Source organism: Siniperca chuatsi, linkage group LG4, assembly GCF_020085105.1.
Source record: "Siniperca chuatsi isolate FFG_IHB_CAS linkage group LG4, ASM2008510v1, whole genome shotgun sequence".
NCBI lineage: Eukaryota > Metazoa > Chordata > Actinopteri > Centrarchiformes > Sinipercidae > Siniperca > Siniperca chuatsi.
In genome coordinates this window covers 29,277,870-29,291,865 of record NC_058045.1, presented here as the reverse complement: position 1 = coordinate 29,291,865, position 13,996 = coordinate 29,277,870, and the positions used below count along the sequence as shown (strand labels likewise).

At 38.8% G+C, this 13,996-nt stretch overlaps 1 protein-coding gene across 1 annotated transcript; it reads left to right on the top strand.

Annotated features, from left to right (window-relative positions):
* Window positions 1–2,790: 2,790 nt before the first annotated feature.
* Window positions 2,791–7,819, top strand: LOC122875346 (zona pellucida sperm-binding protein 3-like). The gene is made up of 9 exons (XM_044194333.1): window positions 2,791–2,969; window positions 3,534–3,841; window positions 4,958–5,076; window positions 5,211–5,314; window positions 6,035–6,212; window positions 6,544–6,661; window positions 6,830–6,912; window positions 7,492–7,562; window positions 7,720–7,819. Exons 1-9 carry the CDS (start codon window positions 2,807–2,809, stop codon window positions 7,779–7,781), a joined length of 1,206 nt encoding a protein of 401 aa, XP_044050268.1. The 5' UTR covers window positions 2,791–2,806; the 3' UTR covers window positions 7,782–7,819.
* Window positions 7,820–13,996: the final 6,177 nt, after the last annotated feature.

Below are 13,996 nucleotides of genomic sequence, written 5' to 3'. Positions count from 1 at the left end.
TTTGTAAAAAGGACTTTCTACAACCTAAAAGCGTGAAAGACCATTCAAAAATATAGTGTTCCTCTCATCCATCTGACTGTGCCGGATCAAGCTTTTGTGGCAGCCGACTCCAAACATTTGAGCAGTAGTGTATATATAGTTTTATACTTATACTTCATCTATGTGCATAATTTTCACCTTTTTTACAATATTTAAAAGAAGACTTAAAACGCGTATTTTAGAACTTTTTTCTTTTACCTAAATCTTTACTATATTTTACCTCACCCACAGTATTTATTAACTGTTAATTAAAATAATTGTTTGTTGTTAAATGTCTCTTTAATTTGTTGTCTGTTTAAAAAAATCGCTGCTTTGTTTTAAATGGTTCTCTATTCCATCTGTCTTATTATGGATGTTTTTTCATCTTTCATAAATAACATTGTATTGCATCTGTTTGTATGAAATGTGCTATATAAATAAAGTATTATTATTATTATTATTTTTATTATTATTATTATATCATCTTTGTTCCTTTGCCTGTGACCAGCCCCATCACAGCAGAGTTTTGTCGTCTAAAAACTCTCAGCTCCTTCATCAAGGTCGTTCCAAAAACTTGCTGCCATCATCATCATTAACAAACTGCTTCGTTTTCGAGAAAAAAAAAAAAAAAAAAAACAGCCACGTCTGCGTAAAAATAACACGACATTAAACTTAAACGACTGAACCCTTATACACACACACACACACACACACGCACACACACCTCGTTCCTCTGGCTGTTAGCGGTTAATAAATAAAGGAAATGAGCAGAGAGAGCTCATTAATATCAGTGAAGGTGAGCAGCTAACAGCCCCAGGAGGCTGTGGCAGTTTATACAGGAAATGAATTGAAGGAGACGACCAGAGCTAATGCTAATGCTACACACACACACACACACACACACACACACACACACACACACACTGGTTTCCTGGTGGTCAGACTCTCTCCTATAAAGGCTATTCAAACAATACAACATCAAGTCCAAAATATATCTTTCAGACCTTCATTGTCTGCAACAAAATGCATAAACCACAAAACATGTTCTGTATGATATGGAGACATCAGACAAATAATTAATTAGTCCTTCTCACCTTCTTTTCCAGGCTTTAAAGACAAACTTATCAAAATACATTTTTCATCGTCTGTACACCAGAATATTTCAGGGTTTTGTCGAGCCATTTTCTGACACTATTTAATCATCATAGCATGAACGGTACAAAAGAAAATGGGACTTACTTTCAGAAATGTTTACACATATGAACATATATATCAAACATTTGAATATATATGTTTACACATATAAAAATGTCTGTACATTAAGTCATATAAGCATGAACAATATGACTTACAACTACAGTATGTAGCCCACAGGTAACATGAAGTGTCATATGCAATTTTCAGTTTATATTAAAATATTACATGGATGTTTTCTATTTCACAGAGGTAAAGAAAAGAATTACTAATAATATCTCTTGTTTTATTACACCGACTTCTTTATTTAATCAAAATATGGAGACAGTCTGATGCGGTTTTAAATACATGGACAGAGAAGTGTTTGGAATATTTGTCTCTTGTCTCAGCTGGATGGATGTTTAATTAATATTAAGAGCAATATATGTATATATATACCTCATATATCAGAATTTATTTGACACAAATATATACAAAAATATATATAATATATATTTATATTTGTGAAAATACATTGGAGTCTTTTTTTGTAGATTTTGAAATACATGTGGTAAATATATATATGTAGTGCTACATACTATATGTCACTTATATGTGTATATGACAGACATTTACATATATATCAGCCTACTTACAAAAAGTATTTAAAACTTATATTATATATAACTTGCATGTCAGATTTTTCTATGGCCTTTCTCTCTTCACTTTTTCCTCCTCCACCTTCTCTTCCCTCTCAGGACCTCCATCACCAGGAAACCAGTGTGTGTGTGTGTGTGTGTGTGTGTGTGTGTGTGTGTGTGTGTGTGTGTAGCGTTAGCATGAGTGTTAGTGTGACCTTGGCTGGACTAATTATTTATATTGAGGACACAGAGGGAGAGCACATTTTTCTGCCTCTAATGATTCATAAACAATTTTAACAGGATGAACTTGATCAGGACCTTAATTAGTCTGTGACACACACACACACACACACACGCACACACATACACGCACGCATGCACACTACATACTCAAATCTGTTATATGGCCATTTATGTAAATCATATTTCAGTGGAAGTCAGATAAATATCAAGTTACCACTATCTCCATCATATACCACCACCTTGTAATCACATGACTGTTGAAAACTCTGGATAAAACTAGTAAGTGTACCTTTAGCTGCAACTAAAGGTCCAAACATCAGCAGGGTTAGTGCGTTAATATTCCAGATATTTAGACCACATTTAATCAAACTCTTTTGTTAGAATCTTTGAAGGCTCAAAGACCAGTTTCCTTACAATGTTTTATTTTCTGGCTTAAAATAAACTGCATATGGGGAAACGTATGGGGATAAAAGTGTCTGCCTGCTTACTCCATCAAATAGAAATGTTCTACGTCTGCTGCATCATTTTAGATTAATTTCCCCAAAATTCAGCCAGACAGATTCGGCACATCCGGAAACTAGAGTTTAAATGTGTTTGAATGAAGCTCAGGTGAGTCTCTGCAGGTTGGTGCAGGTGAACGAGGCGCACCTGGAGAACCATCAGGTCAATCAGATGGCGGGCGGAGCCAAACTTCAGCTCTACAAAACCACCTGCTGCACGGGTGAGTCCGTATGAAACAGAATAAACTCATCAACATGATGGTGTCCATCCGAGTGGTTTTCTGCCTGTTCTGTGGAGCTTTAGCAGCAGCTCAGGATTTAAACTGGAACAGTTACCCTGCAGTCAGCAGGTTTGGAGACCGGCGTCCAAACTACCCTGTCCGTGAACCAGCAGGTAGACCTGATCCACCCCACAGGAATTACTTCAACACTCACTGTTTTAGTATCTGATGAAAAGTAATGGATTGTTTTATTAATGTGATTGAACATTTTTAACACTCAACTATGATTTAATGCGTTGCTCAGTAGAAACACTGAAACTCAACTGATTCAGTCATTTTTATGTTCCTGGTTCAGTGACTGATGCTCAGATTGGAGTCAATGTTAAAGTTTCAAAACTAAAAACCTGCAAGCTCAACAATGCACTGAATAAGTGTTATTACTTGAGTTTCAGCATTAGATGGAGTGAACTTTAACTGGCTGGTGAGACCGGCAGGTAGTTGGTGGGACAAGCCACACAAAGGTAGATTTATGCTTTAAAGGAAGTGTTTTAAACGGTATGTTTATTTTCTTTACAAGAGAAAAGACCTCAATGATGACGACAAACTGCTTGTTGTTGTCCTGGTAATGATTTTAAAGCTGACTCAATTAATCAATTGACAAACAGTTGTCATACCCATTTAAAAAAAAAAAAAAAAAAAAAAAAACTAATCAAACTGATATCCCTCCCTCCTCCCAGCTGTCTTCCAGGAGAAGCAGAGTTTCCATAAACCGTTGTCTTGGAGGTTTCCGGCTCCACCGGCTGAAGAGGAGCCTCACTTCCCTCCAGGCTTTGAGCTGAAGGCCCCGACAGCAGCCAACAGCGTCAGCGCCGTCTGCGGGGAGCGCTCCATCCGGGTGGTGGCCAAGAAAGACCTGCTGGGGATCGGTAAACCTGTCCAGGCTGCAGACCTCACGCTGGGAGGATGTACTGCCACATGGGAAGATCCCGAAGCTCAGGTCCTGGTCTTTGAGTCAGAGCTGCACGACTGTGGCAGCCAGCTGCTGGTGAGGGTTTTACAGAGCCTGTCCCCCCAAAAATATAGCTGTATAGGTCGTCTGTGTAAGCAGCTTATTAAGACCATGGATGTATTATTAGAACTGGATACCGGACCCAAAGATGGCGCCTATTCATTCCAATGAGGAGTGTTCGCCTGGCACAAACGCCAAAGTTTTCTACCTTCCGGGTTTACTTCTGGGGTATGCGGTCCACTAAAAATGCGCAGTAGTGTTCCCGCTCGGCCCATAGACTTTGACATTGTGATGTCACAGATATTTAAATCGCTTTTCTCAGCTTGAAGAGAATTTTTACAAATATAAAACTGCCATGGCTCAGTCATAATTGACCTTGTTTGCAGTTCAAGGTGTCCTGTCAACAGTTTTACAGACTTCTTTTCTAATGGTGGCCTATGGGGGGGGGAATGCTTTTTGGGCCACAGGGGCAGTTGCAATACTGCAACACCCTGACATATTATCAAATAGTATTTGTGGTTATCATGTTAGCAAAAAGCTGCCTACTTCAACATCCAACAAACTGAGTCGGGTTTGTTTCTACGTGATGAATGTAAGTCCCAAAATCACTCTGATTTTGGTCTCTATCGACTCCTGAGAAATATCGGGCTTTTTAGCAGTTAGATGTTAAACTTTCTTCACCAGCTAAAACCATAACTGTCTATTTGCTGCTGGAAATGCTGAGACTGACTCAAACAGTAAATCTGCTGTAAAACCAAAACTAGAAGCTAAAAGTGGCTTTAAAAAGCTGCAGAGTTGATGACAATTCTGTAGGTTCACAACTACCTGAGACACTTTAACACTAGTTGCAGAATCAGGGAGAATTTTTTTATTTTTTTTAAATCGCTCAATGTTTTTAAAAGCTACTTTCAGTGCTAGCACACTATTGGACAACATGAAGGATGATGTATTGTTGGGTATCTTATTCTTTTTTTAATGTCTTTTATTTGCCTCTTGAAATGTGTTAATCATGGTCCAACCACATAAAGCTGCACTTTGTTTTGGAAAGTGCTGTATAAACGAAGTTTATTTGATTAGTGTTTGTATGATTTTAATAGAACTTTTACTGTCGTCACGCTTGACCCTTAAGGTGTTCAGTAAACTGTGTTTCAGATGTCTGAGGACTCGTTCATCTACACCTTCACGCTGCTCCACACTCCCAGTCCTCTGGGAGACAGTCCCATCATCCGAACCGCAGACGTCACAGTCAGCATCCAGTGTCACTACCAGAGGTCAGTTTACACGACTGAACCTGAACAAGTTGTTTGGGCCTGAGTTTGTCATTTTTAGTGTATGTTGCACTGACTTGGTTTTTGCTTTTAGAAAACACCAAAGTGGGTTAGATTATTGCTGTTTTGTTTTTCAGGAAACATGATGTGAGCAGCGGGGAGTTGAAGCCGACCTGGACTCCGTTCAGTGTCACCAAAACGTCAGAGGAAAATCTCTATTTCTCTTTCAGACTCATGACTGGTGGGTGTCTGTTCCAACTTCACAAATGACTGAAGTTTTTTAGTGTCCTGGTAGTACACATTCATATCCAGTTCTTTTAATAACCAAACTTTTGTGATCCTTTGTAATGTTTTTATGTCAAGTCTGTCAGTTTTAGTTTCAAAATCAGCAGTGGAAGAAGTATTCAAATCATTTACTTAACAGTAGCAATACCAAAGTATTAAAATACTCATTTACAAGTAAGTCTGGCATTCAAAATGTCACTTTTTTTTAAAGTATAGACATTGGCAACAAAATGTACTTAAAGTATCAAAAGTAAATGTATTTATAATGCAGAATGGCTAGTCATTGTTATACTATTGTAGTAGTAAATTATTTATGTATTATGTACATGGTGCTTTAATGGTCTTGACGGAGAGTGCTAATAAGAGCTTCATATACTTTTGGTAGTTGAATCTGTAACAGTGGATCATACTTTATAAGATGTTTCTAAACATGTAAAACCTTAATTTGAAAGGTAACTATATAGCGCTTAAATAAATGTACTGGAGTAGAAGTATAAAGTAGCATAAAATGGAAACACTTATGAGGTGCTTTAATTGATTAAATGTATTGTCAGTCCGTTGGTCTCATAATAGAAAACAGTATTTAGCATCCTGTTGGATTACCTCTAAACTTTAAAATAAAGGTTAGCTTCTGCTCTCAACAGTCCTGTCTTTTTCTTTTTGTCCTTTCTCTCAGACGATTGGCAGTTCTCTCGTCCGTCCGCTCAGTTCGTGCTGGGAGACACGATGAAGTTTGAAGTTTCAGTCAAACAGTTTTATCATGTCCCACTCAGAGTGTTCGTGGACACCTGTGTGGCCACCGTGGTCCCAAACATTGACACCGTCCCTCGATACACTTTCCTGGGAAACAACGGGTCAGTTTAAAAACCACTACAGTACAGTAAACTCCCCCTCCACTCAAATGCCCACCTTAAATCTGTTTTGTGTGATTTTTGTGACATAACTAGTTTGGAAGCCAATCGTGGTCCAATTTTCAACTTGCAAGTGTTACATAAATTTAATATTCAGAGTAGTGTGTGGGGGGGGGGTTTGTTTGATAAATATACATGTCTGGATGGATCTTAAATTAATTTTTTGTGTCCCTTGAACACTATTAATTTATTCACGCCGTAGCCTGTCTTCCCACACATCTTTCCTCGTATCTGTATCGGTCAGTTGTCTGACAGTCCTCTGTGTTGCCTTCAGGTGTCTGTTTGACAGTCAGCTGACAGGCTCTGCCTCTCGGTTCCTGCCTCGGTCTCAGGACGACAGACTGCAGTTTGAGGTGGAGGCGTTCAGGTTCCAGCAGGACGACAGCGGCGTGGTGAGACTCAAACACACACTGCACATTTCATTTTTATTTTATTTTTACTGCTGATTAGAAATTAACTGCTGTTACCATTTCTAATTGGTTTCCTTCCTTCAGTCAGCTGTTGGCTTCAGTTAATTTCTGACAAACTTAGATGAACACCTCTTTGCTTTGTCTCTTTAGATCTACATCACCTGCAATCTGAAAGCCACATCAGCTGCTGCAGCTGTTGATGCCACCAACAAGGCCTGTTCATTCTCCAATGGGTGAGACACCACCAACACTACAACTCCCATCATCCTTTCTGCTGCAAACACTACAAATACAATCATTCTCAGTGGGTTTAAATGACTTGGATTTTTAACTGACTGTTTTGGTGCTGAAATAGTACAAAGCACAGATTTCAGAAGTTAAATTCTTAAATTTTATTTGTGCTTCAGTGAGACATTCTGCACATGTAACAAACATTACCATCATTTAAGATATCTTTAGATTTTCGGCTGAGGTTCCTGTCCAGACAGCTGAATGCATATATATTCCACTTAAATTAGTCAAATATTAAGGACAATGTCATATTCCACTCAGAAATTATATTTCTTTGTAAGAAATATGTACATTTGGAGATGTGTATAGTTTTAAATAGGTGCCAACTTTGATATCAAACAGTCATCGTAAATAAGGTGACAATCAAGTTTTTCAGGTAAAATTGAACTACTTGGCACCTGCTGCAGGGAATATCAAGCACTGACCGCTGAAGGATAAAAGTCTCCTGATGTGAAGAGATGAGAGAATCTGAAACCTTTTTGAGGTTTTTATCTGTAAGAAGCTGAGCTTTTGATTGACAGGTGGCGAGAGGCCAGTGGCAGCCATCACAGCTGTACCTGCTGCAATACAAACTGTCACCTGACTGGAACAGGTAAGTGGGTGCACTCCAAAACCCAGTGGTGGAGGAAGTACTCACATCTTTAATTTTTTTTTATTTAATAAAAAAATAATAATTTAAAGGTACAAATCAAAGGGAACCTCTAATGTGTTAAACATTAAGGGGTTGGTGTCATGTTTCTGTGTTGCAGGTGCTCAGTGGGAACAGGAAACAGCTGTTGGACCAATCACAGTGAAGGAGAGACCTCTATAGTGAGAGAATGAAATGAGATTAAAGCTCTTATGATGAAACTGTTTGTTCTCGTGGTTAAATCAGAAGAAACGCTAAAACATGATTGAAACTACAACTGAGTTTCCAAATTGCTGCTGCAGTAGGTCCATGTTGGAGAAAAGTATTGATTTGTTAATACAAATTATGCTGTCAACAGTTTACTGCACGTAACTGTTAATGACTGACAGCTGTAATCTGATAATTAGATAATAAATGGCCCAACAGAGCAGAATGCAGCCTGCCCATACATCTGACTGGCACACACAGGTACTTCACAAAATGTCATATTGCCTATGCCTATTGCCTATTTTTATTTATTTTTTTTGGGGGGGGGAACCAAAGATTCGACATGTTTGGTTACAATCTTTACAAGTTTATTTACATTCCTTTCATATTAAACAAGCCTTGGTTTTATAGACGCGTCTAATGATTTTTGTGACGTGAAACCTTGGCTTTTAAATTAAGGTCTATCAGCCCTCATGCTCCTTCAGTCTTCCCCATTCCCAACACAGTGGCCAGACGTTGCTTATCCGGACATCTATACATATTTGAATCACCAGGTATCATTAGGCTAAGTGTCTGTAAATAACCAAGCTGTTAATAACAAACTATGATCTGGCCTGAGAGTTAGTGGGACGATGTCATGTTTGCTGCTGCTATACTGTAGCCTGACTGTACTCCAGCAGCCTCCCACTCAATCTATAACGTGAGCTAGCCATCAGTAGTAGGGCCTAACTGTCACAGCAGCATTTCACTATTTATTACACTGAGTTTATATTCACGTACCTCAAATCTCACTGTGAAAGCTTTATTTAGTATTTCTTGTTTCACTGTAGTTTCTCACATTAACACAGTGAAGCACTACTCTTTGCCCCCAAAAGGGGTCGAAGCCTTGCCTCTTGATGACAGCAGCCAAAGTCTGTTGTCAATGTACAGTATTTTAACCCTCGCAGAACAGTGTGGTCATACAATCCTGAGTTGTCTAAATTTTTCTCTACCATCTATCCCGTATGACCTGAACGTGGCACTAACCTGTTAGCAGGCTGGTTCCTGCGGAGTTTGGGGGTTCCCGGCTTCTCGACTGATTGCACTAAATCTCCCAATTACCTAGAAAAATCTGTGGTCTGAGACGATAATTAGTTTATAGATCTGTGTGTGTGATCAATAGCTAGTTCCACCATTGCACTCCTGTTTAATTATAGATTCTTCTGGAGGAGTGAACACACAAAGATTTAAATTAAACTCCAGTGGAAACTTTGTATAGCTAGAACAAATCTTCAACAGAACAAAGAGGACACTGTGAAATGAAAATACAACAGAAGGTTGAGACAATTTTTCTCTGGTAAATAAAACCCACTGCAACTAAATATTGTATTAACATCTTATTAAATAAAGTCAAACCATTTCGTACCACTATGAATCAAGTATTAATCCTTAATTTTCCCCCTGAAAACATCAGATGGAGAGCTGTTAATTTGAAATGGTAAAAACTAAAACCATTAAAATGCTGTATTTTTGCAAGTAAGCCCTTAACACAAAGGGTGCAGAACTTTTCCCTTAATTTACACATTGTAAATATTTGACAAATCATTAATCAGTTAAATGTGTTAAGGTAAAAAGGGCAATTTCCTGAGCCCTTAATTATCTAAGGTCAAATTTCGTTCCCCATAGTTGCTGCTAGCATTAAACTGGTGTTATCTGTTCTGTTTGTCTCCTACACATCAACTCTGAATATGGATTAAAGGGACAGTTCACCCCAAAATCAAATGCATATTTTCCCCCTTACCTGTAGTGCTGTTATCCATCTAGATAGTTTTGGAAGTATTGGAAGAGATGTATGCATTTTTTCTTTTTTAATACAATGGGACCAGCACCACAAGTCGAGTGCCATGTAGTCCCATTTTTATATTCAAAAAATGCAGATATCTCTACGACCGATATCTCAAACTCGGCAACTCGCACCAAAACAATATAGATGGATAAATAGCACTACCATAGACTGTGTATATAAAGATGGATGACATGACAGCCCCCTGTAAGCCAAGCCAAAACATCTGGATCTAGGTCATAAACCCCGCCGCCTCCATGTTAGCGGATGGGACATGAGCCATCGTTCACTCCCGCGAGAGTTGACGATGCTCACGCGTTGTTCTGTTCTACGGCACCTGGCATGCCAGCGTTTTAGGTCTCAGATTTTTGAAACGACACATTAAACTGAAGCATCCGGCCAGTCTTGGGGAAATATCTGAGAGTGAACGATGATCACAAGAAATCATCAACAAAGGGTAAGACCACGAGGCAACGGCCGCAACGTTCCTCCACCCAAGTCAAGCCGCGGCATTTTGTAAAGGAAAAGAAACGGAAGAAAGTGACATGAACTAGTTCATTTTAATGTGTGAACTGAACTTTGAGCTAACTCTTGTGACGTGTACAGTACCTGAGGCCGTATTCACAAAGGATCTTATCTTACCACTAGGAGTCCTAAATGGCCCTGGAAGTTCCTAACTTAGTTACCTCTTAAGAGCTTTTCACAAAGCTGCTGAGAGCAACTTTTTTTTTTTACTGAGAACTGCTGAGATAAGAGAAGAGGCGGAGTTGACCCAGTTACTATGGAAGACGACATGTCTGCAGTGATTGGCTGTCAGTTAATGTGAAATTAAATATTCATTAATACCTAGGAGCGTAAGAAACTAAATAAATTGGACGGACAGACATGTATTATATTTGCTTGCTTTTTAAAAATCAGTTCTCCAAACAAATCTTTTATACTTTGAGATAATAAAGAACTTTATTTATACAGTACATTTCAAAACAAAGTTACAAAGTGTTTTACAGTAAAACATTATATAGATATAAAACAAGATAAAATAGCACCAATTTTACCTCGTAAACCAGCACTGGCCATGAAATCAACTTTATTCTTTGAATTCAGCCGGTGTTGTTCTACACTTGAAACAATTTGTACAAACAAATTGGGGTCTGAAGAGCGCTTTTTTTATTTTTATAAATAAGTGAAGACGTTTGTTGATATTCCAAGTTCATCAGCGCTGGAAACTGATCTTTTTCTAACGTCCAAGCAGTGGAGAGTTGTGCCAACCATCACCTCTGTTATTGGATTGTTTTTCACTTTGTTCATGAGCTGATTGGATCTTTATGAACTTGCCGCCATCCAAATATATTGCTTTTAAAAGTTGTATTTTTCCAAAACGCTGGCATGAACATGCGAATTACCTGCCGCACATCACTGACTGAGCAGCTCTGGACTGCATCTAACTTCTACTTTAACGCTAAAATGTTTTGTGACTTACTCTTAGACCAAAAACCGAGGAGTCTTACAGTTAGGACTGACACGCCCCTGTACTCCGTTAACGTACTGTGACCTTTGACCTTCAGTCTGACCCGTCTGGTCTCTGATCCTGCACATCTCCTCCTCATGCTGTGGTGAGCAGAGTTTACTCGACAGCTGCTCTGCCACTTTGCCCATCGTCCATTTAAGATGACATCACCTGAGTGGACGCCGCTGGAGAGACTGTCATCATTCATCACAGGGAGGGCGGAGCAAAGGGCTCACCATCTATTTTCTATATATAACCCTGACCTACACCCTCCTCGTTCCCTCGCCGCGGCCTGAGCGTCTGAGGCAGCAGCATCCATCACGGGCCGGAGAGGAGCTTCCTGTCGGACTCATCCGTCTCTGCTCTCCATCTCTCGGGAGGAGAGGACAACTTCTGGCTGTGTGACCTGAAACTGAGAGGTCACAGGGTCAAACTCGACGACAAAATAAAACTTCAAAATAATAGTCTTTAACACTCTTCGACGAAAACTCAGTGATGAACCTGAAATCCTGTCACACTGATTATTTTATTTTGTCTTTATTAATTTATTCATTATTTACTCAGACAAATTACATTCAACCAAAACTTATTAGTTCACATTATTTTGTCCACGACCATTCAAAGACGTGTTTCCTTACCTGCAAATGCTTTATTCCTCTGAGGAAAACCTACAGTTCCTTGGTTTTAACCACAGAGAGTAACTACAGAAGTTGAGAAAAGGGTTTCAAGTTTTCAGGTTGGAAACTGTAACAGGATCCCCTTCAGACATGTTTTAAGACATAAAAATACTCTGCTTGGAATAATAATTTGTGTCTGATATGTTTTTTTCCATAAAAAAGGTAACTTGCCTTGTTAAAATTACACCTATTCCTTCACCCTCATTGAAAAATCCAAAATCTATGAATATTTTTCATTTCAAAAGTTTAACTGTGAGCCTCCTGCTTCACTGAAAAGTCCATTCTTAGTTTGAAGTTTCAACATCACACTTGTGTAAGCTGCATATTGGACCATAATTGGTTTCCAACCTAGTTGTAACGTCACAAAGTCATGCTGTTCGTACATGTTTTCAACTCAGATTTACGGTGAGCACAGAGAAACGTTCCTCCTTCGGCAGATGAATGTGAAAACAAACTCTGATCAGCTTCAGCGTCCAGAGATTCAACAGATTCAGTTTCATCAGGACAATGACAGACAGACAAACAGGCTGAATGTCAAGAGGTTTATTTATCAACGTCTCATTGAAGACAGAAAATTACATTTCTAACAATGCAGAGACAAAGAGAGAGCCTCCTGAGAAAATCCAGTTTTAATAATCCGCTGCTGACGCCACACTAATCATCAACAACAGGTTTAAAATGACAATATCCAGCTGCTTTTATACTAAAACCTGGAATATACCATATAGCATCATATGAACCTTCATTTAATGTTTTCCCTGCCTCCTGGACTTGTGGGTAAAATTAATTAAATGTAACACGAGTGAAAACTAAGCCCAGCAGACTGAGTGGACTTATAGGAATATGGTAAAACATCCTCTACAAAAAGGTATGTAGGGAAATTAAAATCAATAGGATTTCATTGAGTTGTTCAGTTCAGATTCAGCTGACGGTTAAAACTGTTGGAGCTGAGATTAACAGCCATTTGGCATTTTATTGGGTCAAAGCTAAACTCATATCAAAGCCATAAAATCTGAAACAGAAAACAGCATCTCAGAGAAACTCAACACACAGAGCGGTGAGTGCAGCAGCAGCTCCCCCTGCTGCCTCTGAATTAAACTTCCTCATTTGAAATGAAACTGGAGTGGCATCCTGGGAAACCTGGAACTGTCTTTCCAATCATGGAAACATCCTGGAAAATAAAGAGCGAGCAGCAGTGAGTTGATGTCAGTCGATGGTGACATCAAGCTTCGTTTGTTTGTCTTGTTACATAAAAGTCACATAAATGTTTTTGTTTTCATCAAATAAATTAAAAGAAAATATATGAAGTTAGTTTTTTTTTTAAGAAAAGCTCCATAGTCAAGTCATTTATTTATAGAGCACCATTAAAACCAACAAATGTTGACCAAGGTGTCAAAGTTCTGGTCGCTGCTCAAGTGGCAGAGCACACTGGCTCTTTTTCACCATAGTTTTATGTTGTTTTTTTATCAATGGTTTTATTTTGCGAATATATATTTAGTGTGTTTTGGTTAACAGCGTTGGTTGATCTGGATGGGAGCATTTCCATGTTTTTATCGATGAATAAATTGGACCTTTGAACCTTTCAATGTGCTGTACAGAGAAAGGTAAAAAAAAAAACAATTGAATAATGAAAACAAAAATAAATAGGTAAATAACAGTAACCAAATTAAAGCGTATTTTATATTCACATTACTAATTAAGGACAGTTGTAAAAAGACGGGTCTTGAGATGGGATTTAAAGTACAAGCTCACATTTTTCCAATTTTATCTTAAAACGATATTAACATGCCCATATGTACATTAAAAGAATTATTGGTTTCTGTAAGCATTCCTCTTGTCCACACAGAGATCCCTTGTTAAGGCAATTTTAATGTAAATGATGGGAGACAAAATCCACAGTCCTCGTTCGTTTCGTGCGAAAGCTAAAATGAGGCTTCAGCAGTCTTACAGTCTTCAGTTTTACAAATCCTGTATGCTGTTGCATGCTGGGGCAGCAGGTTGAGGGTAGCGGACGCCAAAAGACTCAATAAACTGATCCGTAAGGCCGGTGACATTGTGGGGGTGGAGCTGGACTCTCTGGCGGTGGTGTCAGAGAGGAGGATGCTGGCCAAACTACATGCCATCTTGGACAGTGTCTCCCACCCGCTCCATGACGTGCTGGCTAAACAAAGGAGCACCTTCAGCG

Excerpts from the sequence above, each read along its gene's own strand:
- LOC122875346 (XM_044194333.1), top strand. The coding sequence starts at position 2,807 with ATGAAACAGAATAAACTCATCAACATGATGGTGTCCATCCGAGTGGTT. Across the intron at positions 3,842-4,957 it reads ACTGTGGCAGCCAGCTGCTG|ATGTCTGAGGACTCGTTCAT; the intron begins GTGAGGGTTTTA and ends ACTGTGTTTCAG. Across the intron at positions 6,913-7,491 it reads GCCTGTTCATTCTCCAATGG|GTGGCGAGAGGCCAGTGGCA; the intron begins GTGAGACACCAC and ends TTTGATTGACAG.